At 49.1% G+C, this 18,025-nt stretch overlaps 2 protein-coding genes across 2 annotated transcripts in view; one reads left to right on the top strand and one right to left on the bottom strand.

Annotated features, from left to right (window-relative positions):
* LOC311226401 (uncharacterized protein) overlaps positions 1 to 18,025 on the top strand; it is a gene marked incomplete at its 5' end in the record, with an annotated part of 864,333 nt that overhangs the window by 597,806 nt on the left and 248,502 nt on the right. The gene's annotated exons all lie outside the window — the stretch shown is intronic.
* Positions 7,539 to 17,308, bottom strand: LOC311227555 (relaxin-3 receptor 1-like; the record flags this gene model as incomplete). Its single annotated transcript, XM_084313280.1, has 3 exons — positions 7,539 to 8,168; positions 10,257 to 10,697; positions 17,117 to 17,308. 3 exons carry the CDS (start codon positions 17,306 to 17,308, stop codon positions 7,539 to 7,541), a joined length of 1,263 nt encoding a protein of 420 aa, XP_084169406.1.

Raw genomic sequence — 18,025 nt, 5'->3', positions numbered from 1 at the left:
CGAGTTCGTTGGTTGACCTTTTTGATTACATTGGATGCCATTTTGTCACAGGAAAGATTTGCCTCTAGGATGGAACCCAGGTATGTAATTTTATCTTTCCTTGTGACAATATTGTCACCCACTGTAACTGAGAAGCTGTCGGTCTTGCTGAATTTTTTCAACCTGCAACTTGTCCCTGTCAGAGACCAGCAGGGCTGAGTTGTCCGCGAACAAGAACAAGTTGCAGTCACAAGCTGACGACATGTCATTTGCATAAATTAGGAACAGTAGTGGTCCTAGTATGCATGCTTCCTTGTGGAACACCACAGCTCACTGGGAAGGGGGGGGGGGGACGCGTCTATTCGAAACCCAAACGGTTCGTGCTTCCGCGTTCGCGTTTTCCGCTCTGATTGGCCACTGACCTACGCTAGTTTTGCCGACGGCGTATGAGCGTAGAAATAATGCGTGGAGAGCGGAGAGCGAGCCTCGCACACACGCACTTTGAAATGGGTATCACAGTAGTACGCCCTACTGTAGAACATGACATATTAGCATGACATCTGATTTATTAATATGACAATACATTTGAATCGAATCTCATTTTGAAATCGCTACGCTGCCTATGGACACGACAGTGGCGCGTCAGACAGCTTAGGTCAGTGGCCAATCAGAGCGGAAAACGCGAACGCGGAAGCACAAACCGTTTGGGTTTCGAATAGACGCAGGGGGGACAGAGTACCGTTTACCTCCACCATCTGTTCTCTCCCCTCCAGGTAGGATTGTATCCAGCTCACTGATAAACTATCAAAACCAATTGCTTTTAGCTTGTCAATCAGAATGGAGTGATTGACAGTGTCGAAGGCCTTTTGTAGGTCCAGCATGACCATGCCGCAGTATTTTCCCGCATCCACCTCTTGTTTGATGCGGTCGTTCAAATAGAGAAGGCATGTGTCAGTGGAGTGGGATGTTCTGAAGCCAGATTGGAATTCGTAGATTAGATTTTTTTTCGCAAGGTACTTTTCAACCTGTTCGTAGACAATTTTTTCCATGACTTTCGAGATGGAGGTAAGAATACAAACAGGGCGGTAGTTGCCTGGGTCTAATTTGCTGCCCTTTTTGCGTAGGGGGGACACTCTCGCAATTTTGAAGTCCTTGGGGACGTGTCCCTGTTTTATGGAGAGGTTTATTATGTGTGTGATGACTGGGGTGATGGCGGCTGCTGAGTCTCTGAGGAATTTGGAAGGGATGTTGTCATGGCCAGTGGCCTTGTTAGGTTGGAGGGCAATCAGTTTTTTGAGTACCTCATCTGTTGTTACCATTTCAAGTTTGAAGTCGTCTTTGCGGACCCCTAGGTTTTTGTAGTAGGCTATGATGTGTTCTACCCCAAAATGCCCTGAGTGGGAGGGTAGTTTATTAACCAGTGTTGTGGCTATGTTTGTAAAAAATATGTTTAGGTATTTGGCCACTTCCAGCTTGTCTCTGTGATGAGTGTTTTCTGTTTTTCTGTTTATGTTTGTAAATCTTTTAGATTTTATTTAATTTAATTACATTTTTTTAAGTGTTTTTCCAGCTTTTTCTGGTCAGACAGAGGAGAGGATGAACGGGAGAAGAGTGGGGAAGACATGTGAAATAATTATCCCCCGGGAGCAGGAGGCAAACCCAGGATGGCTGTGTAGGTGTGCAAGGCACTATGCGGTGCGCCACGAGAGTGCCCTCTAAATCTGTTTTTTAGTTTTTAGCTGCAGCCTAGTTGGTTGTTGAGTAATTTCCAAAGTTTGCGGGGTTTGTTTTTGTTTTCCTCAGTTTTGTCATTGATGACATTTTTTCTTGCGGTTTTGCTCATGGTGTTTACGTCATTTCTTAGTCTGTTTCTTTGAATTTTGAGTTCAACCACATGGGCTTGGAGTTCACTGTTTGAGCTTTTGGTAAGCTTTGTCTGACTTTTATGAAGTTCAGAGCATTTTTTGTCTCTGTTTTTCATAGCGGTCAGTATTTCAGTGTGCATCCATGGCTCTGCACGATTTTTAACCCATGGTGGTTCTTAGGGGGGCCATGTTGTTAAGTATTGTTGTGAATTTGGTTTTGAATCCAAGCCATGTTTCTTCAACCTGTGTACCACTGAGTTCATCTGACCAGTCCATGCTCCCCAGTTCTTGGTAAAAGGCCTCTCTAGAGTAGGTTTTGAGGTCCCTAGATGTGACTGTTTTGTGACAGCCGGCCTTTTGTTTTAGCTTTTTGCGGGTACAGAATATCGAAGGTTATCCTATAACCATAGTTATATGATTGGCATAGCTTTTCTGCTTCGCCTATGGGGATACACTCAGCGCCTGTGCGCGTCCAATGAAAACTTTTCACATGCACCTTTCATTTGCCCGACCACGCCCACCTCCAGCCACTCAAAGCCCAGGTGTGCGGTCTACTTCTCCCTTCTGAGTCTGAATTTCAGCGAAACCCAGCCAAGGGTCCTCAGGGCTGCGATTAAAGCAGAAAAGCTACGCCAATCATATAACTAGGGTTATAGGATAACCTTCATTATATCTCATTGGCTACGCTTTTCTGCTTCGCCTATGGGACAACGGGCGAAGCAGGGTGCGTAGCCCCGACAAATGCACCCCCTGAGGTCCCCTTCACGACCATCAGAAAACATGGGGTGGGGTCCGGCCCCCTCGCGCCTCCTAACGAGGAGCGGAGAGAAGGACACCAATCATACGCAGAGGGGCGCAGTTACCCCAAAACGCACAAGGCGAGTAGATCATGCGAAAAACCGCCGTCTACCCCACCATGCACCCCGCCAGCCGCCCGGCAGCGGGATGCAGAAGGGGTTCCAGCTCTAAGAGCCGCACTCCTCCTTTACAGAGGCGGGGCCCCCGGCCATGGCCGCGAGACAGAACCCCCCCGAAGGATTCATGACGGCGCCCTACCCCCCCCCCCCCCCCCCCAGGGCCACCGTGCTCCCTATCGAGCCGAGCACCGAGAGAGAGAGTGCCCACGTGCCTGACCGATGAGCCCTCTTATCTAACTAACTAACCAATTTTCGTTTCAACTGCCAAAGGCGTGTGAGCCATTCGTTTCGCTGAAAACAATGAGGAAGGGAGAAGTAGACCGCACACCTGGGCTTTGAGTGGCTGGAGGTGGGCGTGGTCGGGCGAATGAAAGGTGCATGTGAAAAGTTTTCATTGGACGTGCACAGGCGCTGAGTGTATCCCCATAGGCGAAGCAGAAAAGCGTAGCCAATGAGATATAACATATAATGATCACTTAACCCGCATGCTATCACCCCTTTGTTGGAGATAATGGACTTGTCAGAGGTCAGAATGAGATCAAGTTTGTGTTGAATCACATACTCTTGTGGGTTGGGTGATTAGCTGGCTGAAACCGTGCAGATCACAAAACCTACTGAAGGCCTTGAAGACGGCGACAACTCTTTAGTGAGAATAATAAGAGACGTCACCTAGATTTCCTTGAAACCGAGTGCTGTTATCATAGTTTTTGTGTATTGCTTTCCATTAATACCATGGTGGTGATGTGGGTGACCTTTCTGCCCTTGCACAGAGATGACTACACGTCGTCTCGCACAGAGACGACTACACGAATGAACAAGCGATTCTTTCCCCCGGGGGCTGGATACCATCCCAAGCCCCGCCCCTCTGTTCCTCCACCCTCCAGTCACAATCGCCCGCTCGCCTCAAAAAAAACAGAGGAGAACGACGGTCGCGATTGGACGACGGAGAGAAGAGGGCGGGGCCGTTGGAGATAGGTCAATTAGAATGACGCACACAACGGAGGAGTCGCCGGCGGCGGAGGTTAGTATTTGCATATCGGTCCCTACCTGAGTGTGTGGGCAGCTGGCGACGTACCCAGATTCAGACAGAAGGTTACAAAAGGGCAGACGCGGAGACGGGCCATTGTGCGGCTGTCTCACCACGCCGCCGGTGACTGTTATTAATGTCTACTGTCCTGCCTGAACAGGCAACAGGGCCATGATGAAGACCAGCTATAAGCAGAAGACGGTGGTTTTGAATGGTAAATGGTGGATTTATATAGCAGCTTTTTATCCAACGCGCTTTACCATTTTTGTTCCTCACATTCACCCGTTCATTGATTGATTGATTGATTGATTGATTGAAAACTTTAATAACAGATTGCAGAATGGGTACAATACAGTACTGCTCGCTCAATACATACAATTGTCAAGGGGATGCAGACCAGAGAAAGACTTTCGTCTTGTTTACATCAGGGTCCCCCATTTTCAATTCATAGTAAAACATTCAATTCACTCACACATTCACACACCGACGGCGGAGGCGACCACGCGAGGTGCAGACCTGCTCATCGGGAGCAATTATAGGGGTTAAGTGTCTTCGCTCAAGTATACTTGAAGGATGATGAATTGAAAATGGGGGACCCTGATGTAAACAAGACGAAAGTCTTTCTCTGGTCTGCATCCCCTTAACAATTGTGTGTATTGAGCTGTACTGTACTGTACCCATTCTGCAATCTGTTAATACAATTTTCAATCAATCAATCAATCAATCAAACTTCGACACGCTGCCCGGGAGGAGCAGGAATCCAACCTTCCGACTACCAGACGACCGCTCTCTACCTCCTGAACCACTGTTGCCCCCCCCCCCCAGCAAGGCTTGGGCTTGCTAATAATTGTAAATCTTTTCGTCATTTCATTTGGCACTTTTTTTTTTATTTGATGTCACAGTAACATTATAAACATACATTCACTACAGGGCAATGCAAAGCAGTTCAGCAAAAAACACAAATATTTAAACAAGCTGCTCTGTGTCGAATTCACACCTCTTGTACATTATGTACAACACTGGAGGGATTCCCCTGCCTCCTCGCCTCGAGTTTGCGACATTAAAATGAATCCGTATTTAACAGGTCAATCTTTTTTCTTTTAAAGGCCCGATCCATGATCCAAAACGTAACCAAAAATGTGGAGCTCCATTAACACCCAAGAGAAAAGAAAAGGAACGGAGACATTTGCATGCTCTTGTTGATTGACTGAGCTTTTATATAACACGAGGACTAACACTAGACAACAGATACAAATGAGTTTTAAATTGTATTCGCTGTATTTTGGGGATGTAATAGGTTTGTAAGCATTTTTCTGTAAGCGTTGAAGTAAGATAAGATAAGATAAGATATTCCTTTATTGATCCCCTTGGGGAATCAGACCTACATATTATTCGGATGTATGACGGCTTAAGAAGGTGGCTGATTTTCCAACTACAAATTCTACAAGAATGCATGTGAGTATACCCCATATTTATATGGTCAAAAATAATCCGGATTGGGGCTTGAAGTAAATACCACCAAGTTTCTCAAGGCGCCATCAAATTCAACATGAATGATAATTATAACGATGAAGTACCCATGCGGGTTCCTTACGTATAAAAAAAAAATAGGAAGATAGTGTGAAGCTATCAAAATATACTGGATGACTGTGGCTCGGGTGAAGCAGGCCGCCATCGGAGGCTTTCATCCAATCCCTTTTCACCGACACGTGTATTATAGTGTCACAGCCTCGGGTCCCGGGAGGAGCGATTCACGCAACAAACACACGGTTAACCCTTTCACTACCACACTACATAAGGTTAACCCTTTCACTACCACACTACAGAAGGTTAACCCTTTCACTACTACACTACAGATGGTTGAAAGGGTTAACCTTCTATAGTGTGGTTGTGAAAGGGTTAACCCTTTTGTCGTGTGTGGCAGTGAAAGGGTTAACCTTCCGTAGTGTCGCAGTGAAAGGGTTAACCCTTTGGTAGTGAAAGGGTTAACCTTCTGTAGTGTGGTTGTGAAAGGGTTAACCCTTTTGTCGTGTGGCAGTGAAAGGGTTAACCTTCTGTAGTGTGGTTGTGAAAGGGTTAACCCCTTTGTCGTGTGTGGCAGTGAAAGGGTTAACATTCCGTAGTGTCGCAGTGAAAGGGTTAACCCTTTGGTAGTGTGGTTGTGAAATGGTTAACCCTTTTGTCATGTGGCAGTGAAAGGGTTAACCTTCTGTAGTGTCGCAGTGAAAGGGTTAACATTATGTAGTGTGGAGGTGAAAGGGTTAACCTTCTGTAGTGTGGTAGTGACAGGGTTAACCTTCTGTAATGTCGCAGTGAAAGGGTTAACCCTTTGGTAGTGTGGTAGTGAACGGGTTAACCTTCTGTATTGTTGCAGTGAAAGGGTTAACCTTCTGTAGTGTCGCAGTGAAAGGGTTAACCCTTTGGTAGTGTGGTAGTGAAAGGGTTAACCTTCTGTAGTGTGGTTGTGAAAGGGTTAACCCTTTTGTCCTGTGTGGTAGTGAAAGGGTTAACCTTCTGTAGTGTTGCAGTGAAAGGATTAACCTTCTGTGTTGTCGCAGTGAAAGGGTTAACCTTCTGTAGTGTGGCAGTGAAAGGGTTAACCTTATGCAGTGTCACGTGAAAGGGTTAACCTTCTGTATTTTCGCAGTGAAAGGGTTAACCTTCTGTAGTGTGGTTGTGAAAGGGTTAACCATTTTGTCGTGTGGCAGTGAAAGAGTTAACCATTTATGTAGTGTGGTTGTGAAAGGGTTAACCCTTTTGTCGTGTGGCAGTGCAAGGGTTAACCTTCTGTAGTGTCACAGTGAAATGGTTAACCCTTTGGTAGTGTGGTAGTGAAAGGGTTAACCATCTGTAGTGTTGCAGTGAAAGGGTCAACCTTCTGTATTGTCGCAGTGAAAGGGTTAACCTTCTGTAGTGTGGAGGTGAAAGGGTTAACCTTATGTAGTGTCGCAGTGAAATGGTTAACCCTTTGGTAGTGTGGTAGTGAAAGGGTTAACCTTCTGTATTGTTGCAGTGAAAGGGTTAACCTTCTGTAGTGTCACTGTGAAAGGGTTAACCCTTTGGTAGTGTGGTAGTGAAAGGGTTAACCTTCTGTAGTGTGGTTGCGAAAGGGTTAACCCCTTTGTCCTGTGTGGTAGTGAAAGGGTTAACATTCTGTAGTGTGGTTGCGAAAGGGTTAACCCCTTTGTCCTGTGTGGTAGTGAAAGGGTTAACCTTCTGTAGTGTGGTTGCGAAAGGGTTAACCCCTTTGTCCTGTGTGGTTGCGAAAGGGTTAACCCCTTTGTCCTGTGTGGTAGTGAAAGGGTTAACATTCTGTAGTGTGGTAGTGAAAGGATTAACCTTCTGTGTTGTCACAGTGAAAGGGTTAACCTTATGTAGTGTGGCAGTGAAAGGGTTAACCTTATGTAGTGTGGCAGTGAAAGGGTTAACCTTATGTAGTGTCACGGTGAAATGGTTAACCTTCTGTATTGTCGCAGTGAAAGGGTTAACCTTCTGTAGTGTGGCAGTGAAAGGGTTAACCTTATGTAGTGTCATGGTGAAAAGGTTAACCTTCTGTATTGTCGCAGTGAAAGGGTTAACCTTCTGTAGTGTGACAGTGAAAGGGTTAACCTTATGTAGTGTCGCGGTGAAAGGGTTAACCTTCTGTCGTGTGGCAATGGAAGGGTTAACCTTCCATAGCGTCGCGGTGAAAAAAAGGGTTAACCCTTTGGTAGCGTGGCAGTGAAAGGGTTTTAAACGAGACACAAAAAATCACATGTTGACGTCTTTGTGGATCATGACCCGACTGGCCGGCGCCTCCTCCACCCTCACGCCCCGCACAGCCCGCGTCAGAACGCTCCGCAGGGAGCGCGAGGCGCGGAGCAGCAGGTCCTTCAGGCCGGCCCGGTACTCCTGCCGGATCAGGCAGTACAGCACCGGGTTGAGGCAGCTGTTGGCGTGAGCCAGACACACGGTGAGGGGGAAGGCGTAGGCCTGGGCGTTGTAGAAGGCCTTGCTGAAGGGCACCAGGTCGAACTTGATGAGCACCCCCCACAGAGTCAGCGCCTGGTTGGGAAGCCAGCAGAGGAAGAACGACAGGACCACGATGGTGACCGAGCGGGTCAACTTGGACCGGCGCCGGTGGCGGCACCTCTCGCCCTCCGACCTCTCCGCGGGGTTGACGGCGGCGGCGGCTCCCCCCCCTCCTCCGCCGCCGCCCCCCACGGTGCGCCGGCTCAGGATGAACCTCAGGAGGAGGAGGTAGCACACGCTGATCACCACCAGGGGGACGACGAACCCCAGGAGCACCTTCTGCATCTGGTACAGACCCAGCAGGAGCTGGGGATCCCAGCGGCTGGAGTCCGAGAAGCGCACCAGGCACAGGTCGTCGTCGGCGGACACCTGAGACCACCGGGGGGAGGGGAGCGGGTGTTAGCTAATCAGTCAGGTTAAAGGAACACGCCAACATTTGCTATCTGGAAGGCATTTGCTATCAAGAAGGCTATCTGGCTGCACGTTAGCCTAGCTTAGCACAATGAATGGAAGCGGACGGCGCCGGTTAGCCTAGGCATTGTCCAACTAACACCTCTCCCGAAGGCTAACCGGCACTGTCCGCTTCCATTCATTGTGCTAAGCTAGGCTACCGTGCAGCCAGATAGCCTTCTACTGAACGCACAGAGAGGAAACTGGTATCTTATCTTCTTGTCTCTCTCTGGAGAAGACGGTAAGCTAATTTCCCCAAATGTTGGCGTGTTCCTTTAAGTATTGTGCAACATGATAATAAGTACTATTGACCGTATTCACACTGTGGCCATTTTGCTCTTATGTCTCAGGCTCAGGTTGGGTTCCTTCCATCCTTTTCACCCCGGGTTCCAACCTGAGCCTGAGACATAAGAGCAAAATGGCCACCATGTGAATACGGTTAATGCCCTGCAAAGTCAAAATGTAGCAACCAAAAAAACTAAAAGTCATCAAAATGTTGTTATTACTTGATATTGTTCCATGACATTTTATTTATCTTGTATAATTCATCGGACTCTATCTAGACTCTAAACCCCACACTTTAGATGGTGGAACTGGCAGTAACTGCAAAAGCAGAAGAAGGAACCCCATGTTTTTTGAGTACCTTTTATTATTCTTAACCCTTTCACTACGACACTACCAAAGGGTTAACCCTTTCACTAACACACTGCAGAAGGTTAACCCTTTCACTAACACACTACAGAAGGTTAACCCTTTCACAACCACATGGCAAAGGGTTAACCCTTTCACTACCACACAACAAAGGGTTAACCCTTTCACTAACACACTGCAGAAGGTTAACCCTTTCACCAACACACTACAGAAGGTTAACCCTTTCATAACCACACAACAAAAGGTTAACCCTTTCACAACCACACTACAGAAGGCCCTTTTCACAACCACATGACAAAGGGTTAACCCTTTCACTACCACACAACAAAGGGTTAACCATTTCACTACCACACAACAAAGGGTTAACCCTTTCACAACCACACTGCAGAAGGTTAACCATTCCACTACCACACTGCAGAAGGTTAACCCTTTCACTAACACACTGCAGAAGGTTAACCCTTTCACTACCACACTACAGAAGGTTAACCCTTTCACTAACACACTGCAGAAGGTTAATCCTTTCACTGCCACACTACATACGGTTCTGTAGTGGAAGGGTTAACCTTCTGTAGTGTGGGTGTGAAAGGGTTAACCCTTTGTCGTGTGGTTGTGAAAGGGTTAACCGTCTGTAGTGTGGTAGTGAAATGGTTAACCGTCTGCAGTGTGGTAGTGAAAGGGTTAACCTTCTGTAGTGTGGTAGTGAAAGGGTTAACCTTCTGTAGTGTGGGTGTGAAAGGGTTAACCCTTTGTCGTGTGGTTGTGAAAGGGTTAACCTTCTGTAGTGTGGTAGTGAAAGGGTTAACCGTCTGTCGTGTGGTAGTGAAAGGGTTAACCGTCTGCAGTGTGGTAGTGAAAGGGTTAACCTTCTGTAGTGTGGTTGTGAAAGGGTTAACCTTCTGTAGTGTGGTAGTGAAAGGTTAACCGTCTGTCGTGTGGTAGTGAAAGGGTTAACCGTCTGTCGTGTGGTAGTGAAAGGGTTAACCGTCTGCAGTGTGGTAGTGAAAGGGTTAACCTTCTGTAGTGTGGTAGTGAAAGGTTAACCGTCTGTCGTGTGGTAGTGAAAGGGTTAACCGTCTGTAGTGTGGTAGTGAAAGGGTTAACCGTCTGTAGTGTGGTAGTGAAAGGGTTAACCCTCTGTGGTGTGGTTGTGAAAGGGTTAACCGTCTGTATTGTGGTAGTGAAAGGGTTAACCGTCTGCAGTGTGGTAGTGAAAGGGTTAACCTTCTGTAGTGTGGTAGTGAAAGGGTTCATTTGTATTACTCACACAGGGATGCGCTTTAAAAAAAAAAAAAAAAAAAAAAAGTTCTGCAGAATCATTTTTGTTCTTCTTCCTGTACGTGTAATGATCCAACAGACCTGCACCGTGGTGGAGTAGACGGCGTGCGGCAGCGTGGCCAGCAGCGACACCACCCAGATGCCCAGGCTGGCCCACTTGGCCCGGGCGGCGGCCGTCCGCGGGCTGCCCATCTTCAGCGAGTTGACGAGGGAGCGGTAGCGGGTCACGCTCATGGCGGTGAGGAAGAAGACGCTGGCGTACATGTTGAGGGTGGTGACGGAGCTCACGATCTTGCACATGACCCAGCCGAACGGCCAGCGGAAGTCCAGCACGATGTCCACCGCCCAGAAGGGCAGCGTCAGGACGAACTGGAGGTCCGTCAGCGCCAGGCTCATCACGAAGCAGTCGATGGAGGAGTGCGGCCCCCGGTGGCGGGAGTGCAGCAGGAACAGCGCCAGCAGGTTGCCCACCAGGCCCAGGACGCAGACCACCAGGTAGACCAGCGCAATGAGGACCCGCACCTGCACCATGTGTTTAAAAACATTTATTAATGTAATTAATCAAATTGAATTACAGCACTATGTGAGGAGAGAAGGAGGGGTAGGAGGGGAGAAGGAGAAGAGAAGGAGGGGAATGAAGAGAGAAGGAGGAGAGAAGGAGGGGAGAAGGAGGGGAGAAGGAGGGGAGACAGAGGGGAAGGAAGAGAGAAGGAGGAGATAAGGAGGAGAGAAGGAGGGGAAGGAAGAGAGAAGGAGGAGAGAAGGAGGAGATAAGGAGGAGAGAAGGATGGGAGAAGGAGGGGAGAAGGAGGAGAGAAGGAGGGGAAGGAAGAGAGAAGGGGGAGAGAAGGAGGGGAGAAGGAGGAGAGAAGGAGGGGAAGGAAGAGAGAAGGAGAGGAGAAGGAGGGGAGAAGGAGGAGAGAAGGAGGGGAAGGAAGAGAGAAGGAGAGGAGAAGGAGGGAAGAAGGAAGAGAGAAGGAGGGGAGAAGGAGGGGAGAAGGAGGAGAGAAGGAGGAGAGAAGCAGGAGAGAAGGAGGGGAGAAGGAGGAGAGCAGGAGTAGAGAAGGAGGAGAGAAGCAGGAGAGAAGGAGGGGAGAAGGAGGAGAGCAGGAGGGGAGAAGGAGGGGAGAAGGAGGGGAGAAGGAGGGGAGAAGGAGGAGAGAGGGAGGAGAGAAGCAGGAGAGAAGGAGGGGAGAAGGAGGAGAGCAGGAGGAGAGAAGGAGGGGAGAAGGAGGGGAGAAGGAGGAGAGAAGGAGGGGAGAAGGAAGGGAGAAAGGAGGAGAGAAGGAGGGGAGAAGGAGGGGAAGGAAGAGAGAAGGAGGAGAGAAGGAGGAGATAAGGAGGAGAGAAGGATGGGAGAAGGAGGGGAGAAGGAGGAGAGAAGGAGTGGAGAAGGAGGAGAGAAGGAGGGGAGAAGGAGGGGAGAAGGAGGAGAGAAGGAGGGGAAGTAAGAGAGAAGGAGGAGAGAAGGAGTGGAGAAGGAGGAGAGAAGGAGGGGAGAAGGAGGAGAGAAGGAGGGAAGAAAGAGGGGAGAAGGAGGGGAGAAGGAGGAGAGAAGGAGGAGAGAAGGAGGGAAGAAAGAGGGGAGAAGGAGGGGAGAAGGAGGAGAGAAGGAGGAGAGAAGGAGGAGAGAAGGAGGGAAGAAAGAGGGGAGAAGGAGGGGAGAAGGAGGAGAGAAGGAGGAGAGAAGGAGGGGAAGTAAGAGAGAAGGAGGGGAGAAGGAGGGGAAGGAAGAGAGAAGGAGGGGAGAAGGAGAGGAGAAGGAGAGGAGAAGGAGGGGAGAAGGAGGAGAGAAGGAGGGGATAAGGAGGAGAGAAGGATGGGAGAAGGAGGGGAGAAGGAGGAGAGAAGGAGTGGAGAAGGAGGAGAGAAGGAGGGGAGAAGGAGGGGAGAAGGAGGGGAAGTAAGAGAGAAGGAGGAGAGAAGGAGGAGAGAAGGAGGGGAGAAGGAGGGGAGAAGGAGGAGAGAAGGAGGAGAGAAGGAGGAGAGAAGGAGGGAAGAAAGAGGGGAGAAGGAGGGGAGAAGGAGGAGAGAAGGAGGAGAGAAGGAGGAGAGAAGGAGGGGAAGTAAGAGAGAAGGAGGGGAGAAGGAAGGGAAGGAGGAGATAAGGAGGAGAGAAGGAGGAAAGAAGGAGGAGAGAAGAAGGGGAGAATGAGGGGAGAAGGAGGAGAGAAGGAGGAGAGAAGGAGGAAAGAAGGAGGAGAGAAGGAGGAGAGAAGGAAGAGACAAGGATGGGAGAAGGAAGAGAGAAGGAAGAGAGAAGGAGGAGAGAAGGAGGGGAGAAGGAGGGGAGAAGGAAGGGAAGGAGGAGAGAAGGAGGGGAGAATGAGGGGAGAAGGAGGAGAGAAGGAGGAGAGAAGGAGGAGAGAAGGAGGGGAGAAGGAGGAGAGAAGGAGGAGAGAAGGAGGGAAAAAAGAGGGGAGAATGAGGGGAGAAGGAGGAGATAAGGAGGGGAAGTAAGAGAGAAGGAGGGGAGAAGGAGGGGAAGGAAGATAGAAGGAGGGGAGAAGGAGAGGAGAAGGAGGGGAGAAGGAGGGGAGAAGGAGGAGAGAAGGAGGAGAGAAGTAGGGGAGAAGGAGGAGAGAAGGAGGAGAGAAGGAGGGGAGACGGAGGAGAGAAGGAGGGGAGAAGGAGGTGAGAAGTCGGAGAGAAGGAGGGGAAGTAAGAGAGAAGGAGGGGAGAAGAAGGAGAGAAGGAGAGGAGAAGGAGGAGAGAAGGAGGGGAGAAGTCGGAGAGAAGGAGGGGAAGTAAGAGAGAAGGAGGGGAGAAGGAGGAGAGAAGGAGGAGAGAAGGAGGAGAGAAGGAGGGGAGAAGGAGGAGAGAAGGAGGAGAGAAGGAGGAGAGAAGGAGGAGAGAAGGAGGTGAGAAGTCGGAGAGAAGGAGGGGAAGTAAGAGAGAAGGAGGGGAGAAGAAGGAGAGAAGGAGAGGAGAAGGAGGAGAGAAGGAGGGGAGAAGTCGGAGAGAAGGAGGGGAAGTAAGAGAGAAGGAGGGGAGAAGAAGGAGAGAAGGAGAGGAGAAGGAGGAGAGAAGGAGGGGAGAAGGAGGAGAGAAGGAGAGGAGAAGGAGGAGAGAAGGAGGAGAGAAGGAGGGGAGAAGGAAGAGAGGAGAAGGAGGAGAGAAGGAGGGGAAGTAAGAGAGAAGGAGGGGAGAAGGAGAGGAGAAGGAGGGGAAGTAAGAGAGAAGGATGGGAGAAGGAGGGGAGAAGGAGGGGAAGTAAGAGAGAAGGAGGGGAGAAGGAGAGGAGAAGGAGGAGAGAAGGAGGCGAAGTAAGAGAGAAGGATGAGAGAAAAAGGGGAGGAGGGGGAGAGAAGGAGGAGAGAAGCAGGGGAGAAGGAGGAGAGAAGGAGGAGAGAAGGAGGGGAGAAGGAGGAGAGGAGGAGGAGAGAAGGAGGGGAGAAGGAGGAGAGACGGAGGGGAGAAGGAGGGGAGAAGGAGGGGAGAACGAGGGGAGAACGAGGAGAGAAGGAGGAGAGAAGGAGGAGAGAAGGAGGGGAGAAGGAGGGGAAGGAAGAGAGAAGGAGCGGTAGGAGGGGAGAAGGAGGAGATAAGGAAGAGAGAAGGAGGAGAGAAGGAGGGGAGAAGGAGGAGAGAAGGAGGAGAGAAGGAAGAGAGAAGGAGGGGAGAAGGAGGAGAGAAGGAGGAGAGAAGAAGGAGGGGAGAAGGAGGGGAAGAAAGAGAGAAGGAGGAGAGAAGGAGGGGTAGGAGGGGAGAAGGAGGAGATAAGGAAGAGAGAAGGAGGAGAGAAGGAGGGGAGAAGGAGGAGAGAAGGAGGAGAGAAGGAGGAGATAAGGAGGAGAGAAGAAGGATAGAATGAGGAGAGAAGGAGGGGAAGGAAGAGAGAAGGAGGAGAGAAGGAGGTGAGAAGGAGGGGAAGGAGGAGAGAAGGAGGAGAGAAGGAGGAGAGAAGGAGGAGAGAAGGAGGGGAGAAGGAGGGGAGAAGGAGGAGAGAAGGAGGAGAGAAGGAGGAGAGAAGAAGGAGAGAAGGAGGAGAGAAGGAGGGGAAGGAAGAGAGAAGGAGGAGAGAAGGAGGAGAGAAGCAGGTGAGACGGAGGAGAGAAGGAGGAGAGAAGGAGGGGAGAAGGAGGAGAGAAGGAGGAGAGAAGGAGGGGAAGGAAGAGAGAAGGAGGAGAGAAGGAGGAGAGAAGGAGGGGAGAAGGAGAGGAAGGAAGAGAGAAGGAGGAGAGAAGGAGGGGAGACGGAGGGGAGAAGGAAGGGAAGGAAGAGAGAAGGAGGAGAGAAGGAGGAGAGAAGGAGGGGAAGTAAGAGAGAAGGAGGGGAGAAGGAGAGGAGAAGGAGGAGAGAAGGAGGCGAAGTAAGAGAGAAGGAGGAGAGAAAAAGGGGAGAAGGAGGAGAGAAGGAGGAGAGAAGCAGGGGAGAAGGAGGAGAGAAGGAGAGGAGAAGGAGGAGAGAAGGAGGAGAGAAGGAGGGGAGAAGGAGGAGAGGAGGAGGGGAGAAGGAGGAGAGGACGGAGGGGAGAAGGAGGGGAGAAGGAGGAGAGAAGGAGGGGAGAAGGAGGAGAGAAGGAGGAGAGAAGGAGGGGAGAAGGAGGGGAAGGAAGAGAGAAGGAGCGGTAGGAGGGGAGAAGGAGGAGATAAGGAAGAGAGAAGGAGGAGAGAAGGAGGGGAGAAGGAGGAGAGAAGGAGGAGAGAAGGAGGGGAGACGGAGGAGAGAAGGAGGGGAGAAGGAGGAGAGAAGGAGGAGAGAAGGAGGGGAGAAGGAGGGGAAGAAAGAGAGAAGGAGGAGAGAAGGAGGGGTAGGAGGGGAGAAGGAGGAGATAAGGAAGAGAGAAGGAGGAGAGAAGGAGGGGAGAAGGAGGAGAGAAGGATGAGAGAAGGAGGAGATAAGGAGGAGAGAAGAAGGATAGAATGAGGAGAGAAGGAGGGGAAGGAAGAGAGAAGGAGGAGAGAAGGAGGAGAGAAGGAGGGGAAGGAGGAGAGAAGGAGGAGAGAAGGAGGAGAGAAGGAGGGGAGAAGGAGGAGAGAAGGAGGATAGAAGGAGGGGAGAAGGAGGGGAGAAGAAGGAGAGAAGGAGGAGAGAAGGAGGAGAGAAGAAGGAGAGAAGGAGGAGAGAAGGAGGGGAAGGAAGAGAGAAGGAGGAGAGAAGCAGGTGAGATGGAGGAGAGAAGGAGGAGAGAAGGAGGGGAGAAGGAGGAGAGAAGGAGGAGAGAAGGAGGGGAAGGAAGAGAGAAGTAGGAGAGAAGGAGGAGAGAAGGAGGGAGAAGGAGAGGAAGGAAGAGAGAAGGAGGATAGAAGGAGGGGAGAAGGAGGGGAGAAGGAAGGGAAGGAAGAGAGAAGGAGGAGAGAAGGAGGAGAGAAGGAGGGGAAGGAGGAGAGAAGGAGGAGAAAAGGAGGAGAGAAGGAGGTGAGAAGGAGGAGAGAAGGAGGAGAGAAGGAGGGGAAGGAGGAGAGAAGGAGGGGAAGGAGGAGAGAAGGGGGAGAGAAGGAGGAGAGAAGGAGGAGAGAAGGAGGTGAGAAGGAGGAGAGAAGGAGGAGAGAAGGAGGAGAGAAGGAGGGGAAGGAGGAGAGAAGGAGGTGAGAAGGAGGAGAGAAGGAGGAGAGAAGGAGATGAGACACATTTATAAAACGAGGCATATTTAGCCAAAATATATTGCCAGAACATAATTTATTATTATTATTTATTTATTATTATATTTTTTTTACTTGCCAATGCGCGACCCCACTGTCACCTATACTATACCCATGACCCCACTTTGGGTCGCGACCCGTAGTTTGAGAACCACTGCTCTATAGGCATGGGCAGGGTGGCGGCCATGCACACACACACACACACACACACACACAGCGTGCGCACACACACACGCACACACACAGTGCGCGCACGCACACACACACGCACACGCAGAGAGAAAGAGGAATTGAATGAGTTGAAAGAAAGTTTTTGACAGAATTTAATTTATAGCTTGTCCATTTGCCTTATACGACTTTGACGTGTTTCTTGCAACAACAAAAAAGATGAACGAATGTGTATCTCTGTGGGTCATATATACATTTTCAGCTCGATGTGAAATTATACCGAATTGGCTTTTGTGGAATAGTAGCTATAGAGGATAATCTCATATCGGGTCTGTGTCGTTGGGGGGTTATTATTAATTAACCTGTATATTATGCTTGTATATCGTCAAGATCTTCACACCTCTTTGGCATAGGGGTAGTTGGTATGCAATCAGCACTCACGCAACGCATCATTACACTAGCGCATATGTCAGTTATAAGCGTACAATCATGATGAACTGGAAGTTCCAAAAGCCAAATTGTTTCTGCATGGACACCTGGATGAGGGATTTCATGGACCTATTGTCAATGGAACGAGCAGCCTCAACGCTCGCTGAACATGGCCCTGGAGAGGACGGTCCCTGGATCTATATATATAAGGACATATCTGGAGAATAGTTATGACTGAATGTGTAGAGGTGTTTGATCTACACCCCCCCCCCATTTGTTAGTGTGTTTTGTCTGTATTGTACTGTATTGTACTGTTTGTGAGTTTAGTTGTGTCTGTATTGTACTGTATTGTACTGTTTGTGAGTTTAGTTGTGTCTGTATTGTACTGTTTGTGAGTTGAGTTTTGACTGTATTGTACTGTTTGTGAGTTTAGTTTTGTCTGTAACTATTGTACTCTTTGTGAGTTTTGTATTGTACTGTACTGTTTGTGAGTTTTGTTTTGTCTGTATTGTACTGTATTGTACTGTTTGTGAGTTTAGTTTAGTCTGTATTGTACTGTTTGTGAGTTTAGTTTAGTCTGTATTGTACTGTTTGTGAGTTTAGTTTAGTCTGTATTGTACTGTATTGTACTGTTTGTGAGTTTAGTTTTGTCTGTATATTGTACTGTATTTATGTTGAGCTGTTTTGTGTTTCAAACTATTATTAATAAAAAGAAATGAATAAAAAAATATATATAAAAAAAGGTATCCTCACACCCACCGCGAAGTTGGCGCTGTCCCCGTTCAGCTCCAGGGTGGACTCCCTGGAGAGCAGGTGCAGCCAGCAGCTCAGGGAGAGGTTGGTGTGAGAGGCTCCGGCAGCGGCGTGGTCCAGCTGGTCATCCTCCTCCGAGTCCTCACCCCCGCAGACGTGCAGCAGACCCATCAGCAGGGTGGCACTGCTGTTGACCATAGCGCCCGAGTTGCTGTTAATTAATACAACTACTGTTATAATTATACAAATTATAAATCGATATAGTTCCTCGTCGTTGCGGCTTAATTAAACTCCAGAATCTTGACGGGATGGAAAGGTTCGATTGAAAGGTATTCCCATCATCATCATCATCATCATCATCATCATCATCATCATCATCATCATGGTCTTCTTTCTTCTTGCTATAATAATAGTCTTGGTTCTTCTTTAGCCAAAGAATTGGAAAACAGTTTCATGGTTCATATATATTTCCTCTCATCATCAGTAATATTAAGTTCCAATAGTACAATACTCATTAATCCGCTCTGTTTTGAGAGCTTTGCGCGCTCAGGACTTTTGTCCGGTTGACGCGCGTCTCTCTCGCCCGTGCGCGCTTTTATAGCAGACGACGAGCGTTTGCGCGCACGCGCTCCGTCGCGCGCCGCCGGCGTTGGCTAAATAAAGTCTATGCAGTTCTCCCACACGGACAGACTGCTTATTATTTGTTTAACCTTTACCCTTATACTATTATATAATGATAAATGTGCGCGTATACAGAAGTCACTAGTATGAATTGAAAATGGGGGACCCTGATGTAAAACAAGACGAAAGTCTTTCTCTGGTCTTGTCTGCATCCCCTTAACAATTGTGTGTATTGAGCCGTACTGTATTGTACCCATTCTGCAATCTGTTAATAAAGTTTTCATTCATTCATTC

The sequence above is a fragment of the Notolepis coatsorum genome, assembly GCF_963971535.1.
Source record: "Notolepis coatsorum genome assembly, chromosome: 4".
In the NCBI taxonomy this organism is placed as follows: Eukaryota; Metazoa; Chordata; class Actinopteri; order Aulopiformes; family Paralepididae; genus Notolepis; species Notolepis coatsorum.
This window is presented reverse-complemented; position numbering and strand designations above follow the sequence as displayed.